This window comes from Gymnoscopelus braueri, assembly GCF_963280865.1.
Source record: "Gymnoscopelus braueri genome assembly, chromosome: 9".
NCBI classification, from domain to species: Eukaryota; Metazoa; Chordata; class Actinopteri; order Myctophiformes; family Myctophidae; genus Gymnoscopelus; species Gymnoscopelus braueri.
In genome coordinates this window covers 40,398,750-40,412,496 of record NC_137610.1, presented here as the reverse complement: position 1 = coordinate 40,412,496, position 13,747 = coordinate 40,398,750, and the positions used below count along the sequence as shown (strand labels likewise).

The window sequence follows — 13,747 nt, the reverse complement described above, 5'->3', positions numbered from 1 at the left end:
AACAACACAAATAAAACCTGGCAAAACAGTTGCGTGCATTAGCGCAAGATGAGGGTAAAGGAAACATTCAGTCTAAATGTCCAGTAATTTGCACGCGAAAAGGAAACATTAATGTCCAGTTTGCTAATCCACAACTACTGTGCCAGATAATCACCAAGAGAGTTAAAAAAGAAAAAACGTTTCAGTCATTCAGTCCGACTTCACTGTAGCCTATAGTAGCCTTTTCATAAATTATATTTGTATTAGGCTGTCCTGAGAGTTTATAATATTTAGAGAAATGTAAAGTTTCAAATACAAAAGTATTGGTAGTAGTTGTGTATATATAATAATAATAATATTAATATATATATATATATATATATATATATATATATATATATATATATATGTGTGTGTATGTATATATATATATATATATATATATATATATATATATATATATATATATATATATATATATATATATATATATATATATGTATGTGTCTGTGTACATATATATGTGTGTGTAGAGAGAGAGAGAGAGAGAGAGAGAGAGAGAGAGAGAGAGAGAGAGAGAGAGAGAGAGAGAGAGAGAGATCCAGTAAAGTACAAATGCCTCAAATAGTGCAGTACTTGAGTACATGTACTTATTAACTCACCTCTGTAATTTAATTCATGAATCCCAGAACCATTCTCTTTTGGACTCCTCTTAGGACATGATTATGTCTCCTACAGACAACGATAGGCTACTTTACAGGTCACACTTGGACCATTGATATGCAGGCGTAGGCAGCTTTAGCTTTGTAAAAGGTGCGAATGGACCAGCCAATGTATCACTGCAGTAACGTGGCCGGCGGCTGTGTCTATTGTTGTCGGAGCAGAATATTTTTTACTGACAAATCTTCACTGACCGGGCCATGGCCCCACTGCCCCTCATGATGCTACGCCAGTGATCGACGCTGCCAAGTGGGCGCTACGTGGGCGTGGGCGTGGGCGCTAGATGTGAGGCCCGCGGCAGCGGGCCGAACTTCTAGTCCTTCTAATAAAGGTACATTAATCGGTGCAAAGACAGCAACATTTTATATACAATGGTGATTAATAACGAATACATATTTAATCGGTTACTTCAGTGACAGGTTTGACCCTCTGGGGTCACCATCATGGTTGACCCTTGACCTCTGACTGACCTGTGATATGGGCTGGTTAACGTACACCCAGCCGGTGACAGGGTTGACCCGCAGGTACTCGGGTTGTTCCTGGGACATGGAGTAGGTGATAGCAGCGTTGGTACCAAAGTCGTCATCGTGGGCCGCCACGCGCAGGAAACTGGTACCGATCATAGTGTCTTCTCTGAGAAAGTCTGGAAGGCAGAGTGACAGGAGCACATCATGGCTCAATTATATTATCTCCACAAAGAAGAAGTTTGCCAGGCCTGATGATAACCATGAAGATCAATCTCTGTCAGATAATGAACGATGGATGTGAGCGATAACGGCTGATATGCGAGATGAAGCTCATGATGTTATCTAGTAGTTGCATGATAAGGCTCACAGTATTCACAATCAAATATTCAGTGTTCATTTATCCATTTGCAACTCTGGGGTATGTGTTAAAGGTGCGGAGGTAAATGTGCTGTAATTCAATTCAATGACATTTTAATTAAGTGTCAAATCACAACAAGTTGTCTCAAGACACTTCACATGTAGAGCAGAGACCCGACATTGTCACACCCTGAGCAAGCAATGTTTGCGACAGTGGCAACAAAAAACGTGACTGGAAGAAACAGGCAGACCCAGTAGTAGGTGATATTTGTTTGTTAAAATAAGTGTTAAATAGCTCTATCTTTTGATAATCCTTGCTACAGTGTTTGTTTAAAAGGTGTCTCTCCAGCTCTTTAGTGAACAGAAAATACATTTTCAGGTGGGGATATCAATTAACTCACACAGGATACAAGATAAACAAGTGAAATAGGAAGTGTTGAGAAATATGAACGAGCACGCAGACAAAAAACATTAGCCACAAATAGCTGATCTACTGTTTGGCTATTTTTGGCAAAGAGATTTGGTGTTGGTCCAGTTTAACCCATTAAGACCTGAAGCCGATTCTACAAATGTCTTCTAAATCAGCAGTTTTCTAAAGAAACCTATGTGGCTATATCAGTGGTTTTCAAACTTTTTCATAATTGTCAAGGACCCCCAAAATGATATGTATTTGGCCGCGGACCCCCCATCAAAAAATATTTGGTTCCAGGGACCCCCAGAAGCAAATATTTGAGTTAAAAAAATTGCTTTAAAATAATATATATATATTCACAAATTTGCTAATTTTTCAAAAATAGCAGATCTACAAGCAGATATACATGAGCTTGTATATCTGCTATTTTTGAATAGCAAAATTGTAAAATAATGCTTTTTTAGCTCAAATCAAAAAATTACACAGATGCGTTCCCAGCCTTAATGGGTTAATAAGTCTAGAGGGTTTACCTGGTTACAACCTGTATTATACAGTAGTATAAATGTATATACAGTATGAGCTGTTGAAGTTGTAAGATGTGTGTCGTTCACTGTGTGTCAAGTGTGTCACTTATCAGTTCGATAAGGGACATGTCTTTTAGTTTCCAAATAAGGGATGATTCCTTATTCCAAGGGACGGTTGGTAACCCATATGCGGAAACCAGGGTTCAGATCCTGGGTAGGACATATAGGTGACGTATTGCAGCTTTAAACAAATGAACGCTCTTTGTTCAGCACTTACACTCATAGCGCAGGTTCTCAAACTTTGGGCTGTTATCGTTCTGGTCCAGGATTTGGACGTGGAGCTGACAGATGCCGATGAGCGGCTCCTCCGCCCAGTCGGTGGCCGTTACGGTGATGGAGTACTCCCTCTGACGCTCCCTGTCGAACCGCCTGGCCGTCACGATCTCACCTGGAAAACAGTGGTGGAAAGTGACTAAGTACATTTACTCAAGTACTGTACTTAAGTACAATTTTGAAGTACTTTTTACTATACTTCTATACTTCAGAGCCAGACCGATATAATTTACATCTGTTTGGCCGATATATCAGCCATCACTTGACTTTTTTGATGACATCGGTATCAGCAATTATGCAGCCGATGTGTCTTTCTAACCACTTTCAACCTGGCGCCCCTATTTTTGGGCCTGTTTGGGCATATTTAAACACTTTTTCAAGAAAAGCTGATCTACAAGGTCACAACACTTCTCAACGCAGATGATAAATCTGACATTGGTCAGTCGTACGGTCTCTGTTGCGCTCCACCTAAAAAAAAGCATAATTCAATCCATCCTGTTGCGCTGTTCCCTATAGGGGTGTAACGATACGTTTTAACAACGATTCGATACGTATCACGATACTTGGTTGTCGATACGATACATGAACGATACAGGTTAATTTAGAACGATACGATACGTTTCGATTCAGCGATTTAGTCGATACGATACATGAACGATACAGGACAGGTTAATTTAGAACGATACGATTCGATTCAATGATTTAAAATCGATATAGTAACTATTTATTTACCCAAAAATTCTGTGTGAAAAATAAATACCTGGATACTGGATATAAACCCCTCTTTCTCTTTTCTTCTTCTTAAAAGTACTTAGTATTGATATAATTGATTATTTGCATTGCAGAACGATTCGATACGATTATTTGCATTGCAAAACGATTCGATACGATTCAAAGTCAAACGATACGATATTTAGCTGTTTGCATATCGATATAGTAGATCGTTGAAAATTCAAAACGATGCATCGATGCAGTTACTGTATCGTTACGGGCCTAGACTTCCCTATGCTTTTTCAATATATTGACCGCCCCCGACAAAAACAAACTCACCACCATCAAAAAGCATTGTCCTTCCTACACCCACACTCCTCAGATATGAACAACAGAGCCGTCACACGTATAGCACTCACAATAGCAAATGACAGTGATCACCCCCTCAATCACCAAGTCACAATATTGCCATCTGGAAGGAGATATAGAACTTTGAGATGGGAAAAATGTTGCCTTAGCAGGAGTATTGTGCATTCAGCCATTGTAGCATTAAACGAACTGCATAGCTGACATGTGTGTTAGGAAGTATGGATGTATTTAGGAGATTCTATGTATGCTACTGTTCCTTATGTGTTTCTACGTTGAACAGGCAGTGAAAACAAACATCCCCCTGGGACAATAAAGACTAAATGCACTACAAATATTTGACAGCTTTATTTAGTAGTTGCTTTGCAGATTTAGATTATTAATTCAAAACATGTACATTAAATAATGAATGATGATGTATTATTATAGGTTAGCTACCCAGCAGCACATAAAGTAATTAAAATCAACCCCACCTTTAAGTTGCAACATTAAAGTGATGAACACATGAATGCATTACTAATTACAATCCAATAACATGGTTATGTAAATGTACCATTCTGCATAATGAGCATTTCTTACGTTTGGTGCTGTAAGTATATTTTGATGACGACACCTTTGTACCTTAAGTTTTTTAATACAGAACTTTTACTTTCACAAAAAAAGTAATCAGAATACTTCTTCCAGCACTGCAATGAAGCCGTTCTTCTAGACATCAAATTATCCATCCATAAATAAATGAACAAGGCGAGCAAACAAGCTATTTCATACTATATTTGTTCACAACCCCCGCAGTAAATTGCCTATTACATGCTAAGATTAGGTGCTTTGTGGAGAGAAAATGAGCCTGCCAATATTTTAATGACTGAAAAAACACCATTGTCTATCAAGCGTTCGTTCATAATTAACAGTCTGTGTACAAGGATAGCACAACCTCCCTGTAGTGGTTTTAAATTTAATAATTAGTGGACTCAGATTAAGTATGACATGTCCTTCGATTTCCAGCTTTCCCTGTCATGTTACTGAGAGTAGCATTTGGAATTCAGTAAAATATTAAACTTACTGACTAAATGCCATGAGACCCCCCTCCACTCAAGAGGAATTTCCACTGCTTCAGTACATTCGCATTAAACATTGACCATGCTGTCTTAGTTAGTTCATCTCACTGGTGTGATTTGACGTATATTATGATTGGACCACTATACACAAGACTCAGGAGGAGTCAATTACAGCAGGCCTACGTACGTGTAATATGATGTGGTTTGATCTGTTAATTATCTCTGCCAGGTCGAAAGGCCGGGAGGCGGAGATTATGTTTTTGCTGGTGGAGATCTGCGCTCTGAGAACTAAGGGCCCTTTTCTAGTTTATTATACATTATTTCAATCGAAGTGTGAAGACGGACAAGACAGCCGGGCGGAAATGCATGCACCACACGTCAGGAGGCGGATTTGAACGCGAGACCTTGCGTTCATGAGGGCAACGGATTCAACGGTCTATTGACTCCAATAAAACTCTAATAATGGTCCCTGTCCAACGGCTTCTAGTTTAATATAAGGCTAAATGAGTTAATAATTTATAGCATCAAAATCAGTTTAACCACTTTAACTCTACAGTTCATCTATCTGCAAGCTCTATATATGATCTACAAGCTCATCGCGATGCGACGCAAGGTGAGTTTGTAGATCTGTTATTTTCAAAATATCTTAATTTTAAACATATTTTTGAAACATCTTACAATAAACGCACGGAATCACTGTACATATGTCTGTCTGTTATTCATGTTTCTTGAAGAACCGTCCCACCGTTCGACTTCAAACTCGGCACGCGCATCGCCAACGACCCGAGGGAGTCGGTCAGATAAGCGCTTGTCCAGAACCGCGATTTTAACATTACGGCCATATATAGGCACATGTATGGAGATCCGGTTGTCCAGAACCACCATTCCGACAGACAGATGGGTCCAAAAAGAGATAGAAAACACTGCAGATCCCCCACAGGGCATGCCTGACACAGAAATCTGCATATATGGGCATAAATAAAACATTGCATAACTGGGTGAGTAGGCCGGCACCGGTCTAGTTTTAACAATACAAAATCGTATATGGGGGTCCCTGGCAAAAAATATTTTATGATGGGGGTCCAAAATACTTAATTTGGGTGGACCTTGACATGAAAAAGTTGGAGAACCACTGACTGTCACACACGGGACATGTTTCATCTCTGCCGTCCTACCTGTGTCGGGGTGAACTCGGAAGGCGGGCGTGGCACTGTCTCTGTGCATCAATCCATATTTGACTTTTCCGTTTGCGCCTTCGTCCGCGTCGGCGGCGTGCACCTGCAGCACGAACGTTCCGGCGGGCTGGTTCTCCAACACGGCGGCCTCCTCGCCATACTGCTGACACTGCAGGAGCGGGAAGGAGGGATGGATGGAGGGAGGGAGGGAGGGAGGGAAAGGCAGAGAAGAGAAGGGGGAAGGACAAAGAGAGCAAAGCAGAAACACATGTTAACCACATAAGCCTTATTTTATACTTTTGATTTGCCAAAAAGTAAGAAAATAGACGATCTACTAACTCACATCGACACATTTTTAGAAACGTTTGAAAAATTCTGCCTGTAATGACAGAGACAGAAAAAGAGAATGAGAAAGAGAGGAGAAAGACAGAGAATGAGAGAGATGGGAGAGGGGGGTAAGAGAGAAAGAGAGAGAGAGAGAGAGAGAGAGAGAGAGAGAGAGAGAGAGAGAGAGAGATGAGTTGAAGTTAATGTTACATTAATGAGAACGCAGAGCTCACAGGGGAGATATGAGAACAAACTAATCAAGTGTTGGGCTACCACACTGTAGTAGCCTATACAGCTGTACAACCAAATGCAGTGAGTGTACAACTATAGAACCATGAATAATTCAATTGGTTTCTTTTTGAAGGCCTGGCTGTGTCTCAGCCAGGAATTCAAACCGCTCCCCGGACAAAAAGGCCCAGGAAAGAGAGGTCTCTGGAGCCCTACTGCGTTTTATAATCAGGTACACACTGGGTTCTCTCAGCAGCAGGACCAATGCCTTGCTAGTGCCTTGCTGCTAACAAGCGTTCCAAACAGGGTATCTGAAAATACCTCTAGAAAAGCAATTTGTCGGCTCCACGGGGCGGGCACGCAGGGTGGGGCTGGTGCTTTGGCAGTAAACGGAAAAGTTTCTAAGTACATAAATGTGGATGACTCCACTGTGCTGTGACGGCTCTGATCTCCTGTAAAGATGAAACAGCTCACAGAGCAGATGTCTCCTCTCTAGTTGAGTAGTGGCTTCATAACAACCATAAACATCTTCAAAAACCAAAGGAGATGGCTGTGGACGTCCGCAGAATCAAAGATGAGATTCCGTACTTAGTCATCAATGATCATGCTGTTAAGAGAGATGGCTTCAAATTCCTGGGGAGCACCATTTATTCTTGTCTTCAATGGAGTGTCAAAGTATGCCATGTTGTGCAGAAAACCCACCGACTCTTTCTGCGACAAAGTTTAATGTGTCAAAGCCAGGGAAGTGATTCTCCATCACAGTGTGGTATGGAAACTGCTCAGCCGTTGACACCAAGGAGCTTAATAATGCCAAATTCACACCAGCAGCAGTAGCTAAATCCGTGAGAACAAAACGTGTGAAACACCCACGTCAAGTCTGTTTGAACGCCTAGTCCCCGCCTATTTCAGACAACAGTGCGCTTTTGTCTCACTGCACTGCTGCAGCAGCAAAGTTAAACTTTTCTCTACTTTGACGCTCTGCCCTTTGTTGGCTCCACCTCCTGCCGCCTGGGGGAAGGCGGCAGTCGATTCTCGCCATAGACTAATAGACGATGCATAGATCTTCGCCGCTGTCTCAGAACATGGAAGCAGACTACTGCTCCTGGTGTGAATTTGGAGAAACGTAGTAAAAGCAGCATCAAAGATCACTGGTCAAGATTTGCCAAGCATCGTGATATTTATAACATGTAATATTTTAAAATGGTAAAAAAAAATGGTGAATAGCGTATTTATATAGAGCCTCTAAAGCGCTTTAAAATGTGCCAACATTTACCCATTCACACACACATTCACACACCGATGGCGGAGGAAACCATGCAAGGCACCAACCTGCTCATCAATAGCAGTTAGGGGTTCGGTGTCTTGCTCAAGGACACTTCGACACTGAACCCAGCGGGAGACAAGCATCAAACTTGGCAGCCGCTGAATAATAATCCCCTCTCATCTAGACAATGCACTTTTTATCCCCCTTTCTTCAGGAACAAGTTTAGAATCAAAGTCACCTTTAGTGTCACATCACAGATTTACAGGTGTAAAGAAGTGGGAGAAATACATTTTTGTGCAAACACCATCGTTTTTGTTATTTTTCAGAAAGAGAAAAGGCAAAGAGGGGAGGACAGGAAGAGATAAATCAAACAGTAGGGAAAAAGGACATGTTTGATTTTACTCCTCCCAGACTCACTATTTCTCTAACAACACATGTCATAAGACAGTAAAGCCTGATTTATACTTAGTTGTACACTGGTGTCAGGCAGCGAAAATAGCCAATCTACAAGCTCACAAGCTCAGTGGGCTTGTAGATTGGCTAGCATGGTGTGACACAATGCTTAACCCATTATAAATCAGGTTCATCATCACAAATCAGGCCTCATCATCACTTCAAGATGTGAAGATAACATAACTGCGGCCCCGTGTGGGTTTTTGCACCAGACAAGTGTTTTATTTATTTTGTTTAGAGTATTTTTACATGTTTATGCTAATGTGTTTGTATTGCGTTGTTTTGTCTATCCGGAGCACACACCGAGACAAAGTGCAATCAATGTTTCATTGAAATGCTAATAAATTATTGAATATTGAATCTCAATGCTGAAATTATGATTAGCTCTGATTTTGTTCATGACACAGTTCTGCCAGAATGCACACACGTGCATGTGCGTGCAACACTGGAGTAGTCGCCAATAACCGTGTGCCCTTAGATGGAAAGGGTATTTGATCAATCACGACATGAACATGCATTTTAAAACTTTAATATATATTTTTTGAATTTCCATTTCTGCTAAACAGCGAGCTAGATAGTGTTCAACAAATGTGGTTTCCAGTAGGAATTATTTATACACGACTGCCCATGCAACACGGAAAGGGGGGGGCATTTGCTTTACTGTCTAGTAATTTTAAGAGACAAGTATAAATCGGGCTTTAGGAGGAAACATTTGAAAATTGTGGGAGACAAAATGTCTGTCTGGAGAGACTAGGTTGTCTGTGTCCCGCAGAGCAGAGGATTTCGGGATCATGTCTACATTTCTTCTCTTTCATTTTTTAAAAGATTATTTTTGGGGCTTTTTCTGCCTTTATTGATGGCATACAGTAGATTGACAGGAAATGGGGAGAGAGAGAGATGGGGAGTGACACACAGCAAAGGTCGTCGGGGTCGGGATTCGAACCTGCGACATGCTGTCAACCCCTGACCGCTACGCCAGCAGTCCGGGCCATGGTCCACTTTTAAAATCTCCAAAGTGTTCTGTCCCATCTGACCACTGGATGGGTGGGCCACGTGCATCTAAGAGCATGTTTACTTTAATGAATGATCAATCGATGGTGTTCTGGCTTGGATCAATGGAACGAACGTAGTATGCCTTAAGTGGCTATTTATCGGTATCTTTATCGGTAAGTCTTAAAAATACCATAATATCTTCTTTTTTACATAAATGTTAACATTTTTATATTATATTATTATTACATGTTTTGTGCTTTGAATCAGAATCAGTTTTATTGTCACAAGCATGTTTACAGGTGTAAATCAGTGGGTGAAATTAGATTTTTGTGCAATTATTTGGGGGCCCGCTGGCAATTTCCAGTGGTGGAAAGTAACTAAGTACATTTACTTAAGTACTGTACTTAAGTACAATTTTGAGGTATTTGTAGTTTACTTGAGTATTTCCAATTTCCAATACTTTTACTTCTACTCCACTACATCTCAGAGGCAAATATTGTACTTTTACTCCACTATATTTACTTGAAAACCTAGTTACTAGTTACTTTTCAGATATAAATTATGATATAATGAAACATACATTAACCACTTTAAACCTATTTTATACCTAGGCTATTTGAAAATAGCCGATCTACAAGCTCACAACGCGTCGCATCGCGACGCGTTGTGAGCGTGTAGATCTGCTATTTTCAAATATTTAGTACTTTTACTTTTGGTACTTTAAGTACATTTTGATGCCAATACTTTTGTACTTTTACTCAAGTAAATGTTTAATTCTGGACTTCTACTTGTAACAGAGTATTTTTATATTGCAGTATTGGTACTTTTACTTAAGTAAAGAATTTGAGTACTTTTTCCACCACTGGCAATTTCCTCATTGCCCACCACAGGTTGGGAACCAGTAGAGCGGTAGAGTTTTGGAAAAGGCAATCGACTGACTGAAAATGGTTTCTGGGATGTGCACAGCTATACAGAAAACATGGACAATTTCAGTCCCAGCTGTGTCTCAGCTCAGGAATTCATACCACTTCCTGGACGAAGAAGCCTCAGAAGAGCTGGTCTCTGGAGCCCTACTGCTGTTTAGAATCACATTCACAGCTGGGTTCTGTCAGCAGAAAGGACAACCAGAGAGCAACACAATATAAGGGAAGGTAGAACAGGAATGATGGAACGAGAGGAAGGTTAAAGTCCCTGTAAAGGAAATTCAATGATTTGTTTTTAAACACATTATACATGTTAAATAGTTATTGCTGAAGACATGTTAATATTCTGGGAACTTATGTTTTGTACTGAATTGTTAAGTAAGACCTTTTTTTTTTTTTAAACAAGAAAAAGAAAATCTCTATAATTATATGGGTAGGATTGAAATCATCACTTGATGACACGCTGTAACCATAAGCCAATCACCACTACAGTGAGTCATCAAGTGACGATTTCAGCTCCGCCCCTAATAAGACACAGAAAGCCAGTTACATAGCAGCAGCCATCTTCGTTTGTACAGCATTGCAACAACTACTCCTCAAGCTCCTTGCAAAACACAGGCTTTAAGGGCATGCTTAATGCAATGTTTATACATTTTTGTGTATAACTACTACAATAAGTCTGCAAAATATAATATTTTATAAGGAGCTGTTTTTTTGTTTTATGCTGGTAAGAAGACGCCCCCGAACATGGGTCAGGTACAACTCCATTAAAAAAAAAACATACTTATATGTTTATGATGTAAGTAGGCTAGTTTTAATAACTTACAATTTTAATTAATACATCAAGAATATTTCTTTGGCTTTTTTCTTTTCTTTTCTTTTCTTTTTTTAAGTCAGTTCTTCCAGGGGGTGTTGTTTTTTTAGGTCATACTTCGGTATCCTATTAAATGAAGATAAGGTTGAAATTGGGTGAAGTGCTCATTTAATAGGGTGAGAGCAACAGAGAATGGAGAGGATGGGAGAGTCAATGGAAGACAGAGACGTGAAATAATATCAGAGAAAGCAGCAAAGGGAAAATAAAAGGTCCATGGGAGAAGATACGGCCTGTAGGAAATTACTCACAAGATAACGTAATATCACACATAAGGTCACGCCGGCCTGGAATAATGGTTCCGAGGCATGACTTGATATTTAAAACCACCACGTTTCCAACACTTCCCAGTCCATTACAGTTCACCAGTGAATATACTGTATCTTCTGCTGATGTTCACCTCATTAAGGAGGAAGTTAATTAAACAGGTGTAGCATATTGTGATGATATTGCATCTTTTCTTTTTTTTCCTCGCCAAATTAACTGTAATCCCTGGGGAGCGGCTAAAGATAGAGATAGAGGGTGAGGAGACTAATCACAACTCATGGGAAAACAGAGGGAGGAAGAAGAGAGGCCAAGGAGAGGAAGAGAGTGCGGGCAAAAAAGATAAATGGGAGAGGAATATAAAGCTGGAGAGGCAGATTAGGGAGGATGGGAGTGATAGACGGAGAGGATGAGTTAGAGAGGGATATTCAAGATTCAAAAGGGTTTATTTGTCACTCATTCATACAGGTACAAGCAGTGACATGTTGGTGTGACACATTCCGCAAGACTGTGCAACAAATAATACAATATAACAACAAGATAATGGGGGAGGGGTAGTAGCTATGATTTATAGATGTGCAGAAAGGAATCCATGAATACACATATATCATCAGCTGTTGGGTGGAAACCTTGTACTGTATGTCCAAAACCGTAACTTTTCAGTAAATGAAAAAAAATAAAATAACCTGTGGTCGAATGGATCCAATGTAGTTATTTAGTCACAAGCTCTTATATGCTTTTCATTGGTCAAATATTCATAAAACCCACGGAGAGACTTGAACACGTTCACTTTCAATAGATTTTTTTCAGAAATAGTGAAAATAGCAGATCTACAAGCTCACAACGCGTCTTTTGATTGATTGATTGATTGAATTATCTATTAGTGAGAAAGGTAAACAGCATGTGGTACAGTAAGGCATTAAAGCTAAAAGGATAACACAAAAAAAGTCCTGGGGACTTTTTTCCATTGTGGTCCTCAACGACGCCTTGTGAGCTTGTAGATCAGCTATTTTCACTACTTTCGCGCTACACTGTTGTACGACGAAGTAGGGCATTCATTTACGGCGGGGGGGGGGGGGGGGGGAGAGTTTAAATACAGAAATACAAGGTTTCTGCCCGACAGCAGAATTTACATTCAGTACTGAATGGAATGAAAACTTGATGATGACGATGGTGTTGGAGCCGTTTCTGGATACGCAGTTATGGATGTTATGTAGGGAGTACTGCAGAGGGTTCCCTGCACACACTGCAGGGTTCAATCCCAGGTCAGCCAGTTTGCTGGCCAGCCTGGTGGGTATTATGGTGTTAAAGGCCGAGCTGGTAGTCAATAAACAACAGCCTAAAATATCTCCCTTCCCTCTTGTTGTCAAGGTGTGAGTGGGTGGTGTGCAGAACCTGGGAGCTGTTGGGATCAAGTCTATCTAGCCATTCTATACATACATTCTAAACACAGAAAAGTGGGGTGATCACCTGGTCCTTGTCCGGTACAGTGGGAGAAAGCCAAGTCACAGAAAGCCAAAGTCTCAAATCACATCCGTATTTAATCTGATCTTCATCTCATCCATTTTGTTCTTGATCGATTGAACGTTAGCCAGCATTATGTAGCGCAGTGGTGGTCAATGTGGTTTGAACTTTAGTCGCTGTCATAATGCTGACCTTTTTTACTGTTGATTTCACTGCATCACACATTCAACCAAACTTTCAACCTGGCATGTGTTGAGAGATTGTAGATTGGCACGACACATGCCGCATCATGGACAATGCACGAAGCACTTTCACCATCATAATGACAAAGTACAAATAAGGCTATACTGATGGCTGTTGGTAAAACCTTTACTTGGCTTGTATTGTCTTCATCCACTGCCTCTGTGAGTGAGCAACTGGAAGGAGCCATTCCAATTCCATTCAATAGAGACAACTAAAAGCAACAGTGGAAAACACTCCAACAACACACTTGCCTTTTGGATCACGAAACGGCTAGAGCTCACCTTCTCAAATATGGGTTTGTTGTTGTTGACGTCGTCGACCCCAACGATGACACGTGCGGTGGACGAGAGGGGGTGGGCGCCGCCAGAAGCATTGTCATCGGTGGCCGTCACATTTAGGACGTACTCCAGACCTTGGAGCTTGGGCGGAGGGGTGGAACGCAGACGAATCAACCCTGCAAAGACCACAGAGCCATTATTAACCTGTGTACAGGATGACATACACACTGAACGAAAATGGTGCTAAATAGCATTAAGCTGGTGGAATCTCTTTTGGTGCTACAGTATGTACTGGGGCGGCAGTGGCTCAGGGGCCGGGTAGAGTGAACTGGAAACCGCA

The 13,747-nt window shown here is 40.7% G+C and overlaps 1 protein-coding gene across 1 annotated transcript in view; it reads right to left on the bottom strand.

The window, feature by feature from the left end:
* LOC308091664 (neural-cadherin-like) overlaps window positions 1-13,747 on the bottom strand; it is a gene marked incomplete at its 5' end in the record, with an annotated part of 233,509 nt that overhangs the window by 128,414 nt on the left and 91,348 nt on the right. Inside the window, 4 exons of the mRNA XM_080437326.1 lie at window positions 1,170-1,342; window positions 2,737-2,907; window positions 6,100-6,268; window positions 13,411-13,583. Of these exons, the coding sequence (XP_080293452.1) occupies window positions 1,170-1,342; window positions 2,737-2,907; window positions 6,100-6,268; window positions 13,411-13,583 (686 nt within the window). The remainder of the gene's footprint in view (window positions 1-1,169; window positions 1,343-2,736; window positions 2,908-6,099; window positions 6,269-13,410; window positions 13,584-13,747) is intronic.